Source organism: Procambarus clarkii, chromosome 25, assembly GCF_040958095.1.
Source record: "Procambarus clarkii isolate CNS0578487 chromosome 25, FALCON_Pclarkii_2.0, whole genome shotgun sequence".
In the NCBI taxonomy this organism is placed as follows: domain Eukaryota; kingdom Metazoa; phylum Arthropoda; class Malacostraca; order Decapoda; family Cambaridae; genus Procambarus; species Procambarus clarkii.
The window spans coordinates 31,737,121-31,739,375 of NC_091174.1; the positions used below are offsets into that span (position 1 = coordinate 31,737,121).

General features: G+C 42.2%; 1 protein-coding gene across 1 annotated transcript; it reads right to left on the reverse strand.

Annotated features, from left to right (window-relative positions):
- Positions 1–211: 211 nt before the first annotated feature.
- LOC123757956 (piggyBac transposable element-derived protein 4-like) lies at positions 212–1,588 on the reverse strand. Its single transcript, XM_069331028.1, has one exon. It carries the CDS (start codon positions 1,586–1,588, stop codon positions 212–214), a length of 1,377 nt encoding a protein of 458 aa, XP_069187129.1.
- Between the last annotated feature and the right edge of the window lie 667 nt (positions 1,589–2,255).

Below are 2,255 nucleotides of genomic sequence, written 5' to 3' on the forward strand. Positions count from 1 at the left end.
AACTGGAATATATATAGAGCTACCCGCAGCAAAGTATGAAGAAGTAATAACCTCAAAATGTGTAATATAAATTATGTGTACTTACCCACGATGTGATGAAGGAAGGTCAAGAAGTTGAGCATTTGATTATCCACTCCACCGGCTTCAGGAAAATGTCCCTGAAGTTGCTCAACAGATGTTACGTTAGGTGGAGTGGAAGCTTGCAGAGGAGTTATTTCTTTGCTTTCCAAAATATCCTCTTGCGGTGATATTTTGAGTAGCATGGTGTGGCACATAGAGCAACTCCACATGTCCTGCACTGATACATACAGTCTTTTCTAATTCCCGACTTGATACAAACTCGGCACCGTTTCCGTTTAGCAATTTTCACTAATGCATGAGTCAACTTCCTGTTTAGCCTGTCCTCTGAATCAACAATGCGGGGGTTTTTCACAGGTGGAGGAGTAGCTTCAGCTTGAGGTGCAGGCGTTTCAGTTTCAGGTTCAGTGTCTGATGAGGATGAGGCATGTGCTTGGCGTGGAAGACGATGAAATAAAGGACGCCTCGCTCCAGATGGGCCAGGTGTTGCCAAATCATGAGAAGGATCCTGGTAATCATCAGCATGTGGGAGAGGGCTTTCAGTAGCAGGCCACTCATCCATGTCCCACCCCAACAGGGCCCATATTGCTACTTCATGAAACTGGAGTAGGGTCAGTTTCTTGGCATCAGTTGTGTACATCTTGTACAACACATAGGCATTGTGTATAGCCATCTGAAGGAAGTAAAATGTGATCTTCTTAGTCCACTTATGCGACTTCCTGGTGAACCTGTAATATTTGACCATTTGGTCGAAGTGATCAACTCCCTTCATGTTGTTGTTGTAGTCGCAAATGGCTGTTGGTTTGTTTACAGTTACAATCTGAACAGATGATGTTCCGTCACGTTTCTTCACTCTCTTCCTTCTCTGTACTTCCTGTGTGTCAGCATTATGGCAGTTTGTGATCACTGACACCACTCTCTTGTCTTTCCAAAGGATATCAAAAGTGTTATCCTTGCGCCTGAAAATAGTCTGATCAACAGCGAATTTACCTTTGGCAAGTTTTTGCAGCTCTTTAGGGGCACCACGCTGCAATCTGAGTGTTCCACAAGTGAACACACCATTTTCCCTTAGCAATTCTGTGAGATGGACAGAGTTATAATAATTGTCCATATAAAGATGATAACCTTTGTTCAACAAGGGTCGCATAAGGCCCATCACTGTCTCAACTGTTGTCTTGCCCACTCCAGAATAAACCTCGAAATCAATAATATAACCAGTCCCTGCCTCAGCAAGCATGTACAACTTTACCCCATACTTATCAGGCTTATTGGGGTTGTAAACCTTGAAGGATAGACGACCACGCCACGACATTGTACCTTCATCCAAACTGAGTGCTTGATTGGGGACGTAGTAAGAGCCAAATTTGTTGGTCAAATAGGTAATGATGGTGCTGAGTTTTATCATGCGGTTCTTGTTGTTGGGTGGAATTGCAAACTGGTTATAAGTATGAAAAAACTGGGCAATATGTTGGAATCGTTTTGAAGTCATGAACACATTGAAGGTCCTCATATAAGAACATAAGAACATAAGAACAAAGGTAACTGCAGAAGGCCTATTGGCCCATACGAGGCAGCTCCTATTCTATAACCACCCAATCCCACTCATATACTTGTCCAACCCGTGCTTGAAACAATCGAGGGACCCCACCTCCACAATGTTACGCGGCAATTGGTTCCACAAATCAACAACCCTGTTACTGAACCAGTATTTACCCAAGTCTTTCCTAAATCTAAACTTATCCAATTTATATCCATTGTTTCGTGTTCTGTCCTGTGTTGACACCTTCAACACCCTACCAATATCCCCCCGGTTATGTCCATTCATCCACTTGTAAACCTCTATCATGTCACCCCTAACTCTTCGCCTTTCCAGTGAATGCAACTTAAGCTTTGTTAATCTTTCTTCATATGAAAGATTTCTAATTTGGGGAATTAACTTAGTCATCCTACGCTGGACACGTTCAAGTGAATTTATATCCATTCTATAATATGGCGACCAAAACTGAACTGCATAATCTAAATGGGGCCTAACTAGAGCAAGATATAGCTTGAGAACCACACCAGGTGTCTTGTTACTAACGCTGCGATTAATAAATCCAAGTGTCCGATTTGCCTTATTACGAACATTTATGCATTGATCCTTTTGTTTTAAATTCTTACTAATCATAACTCCCAGA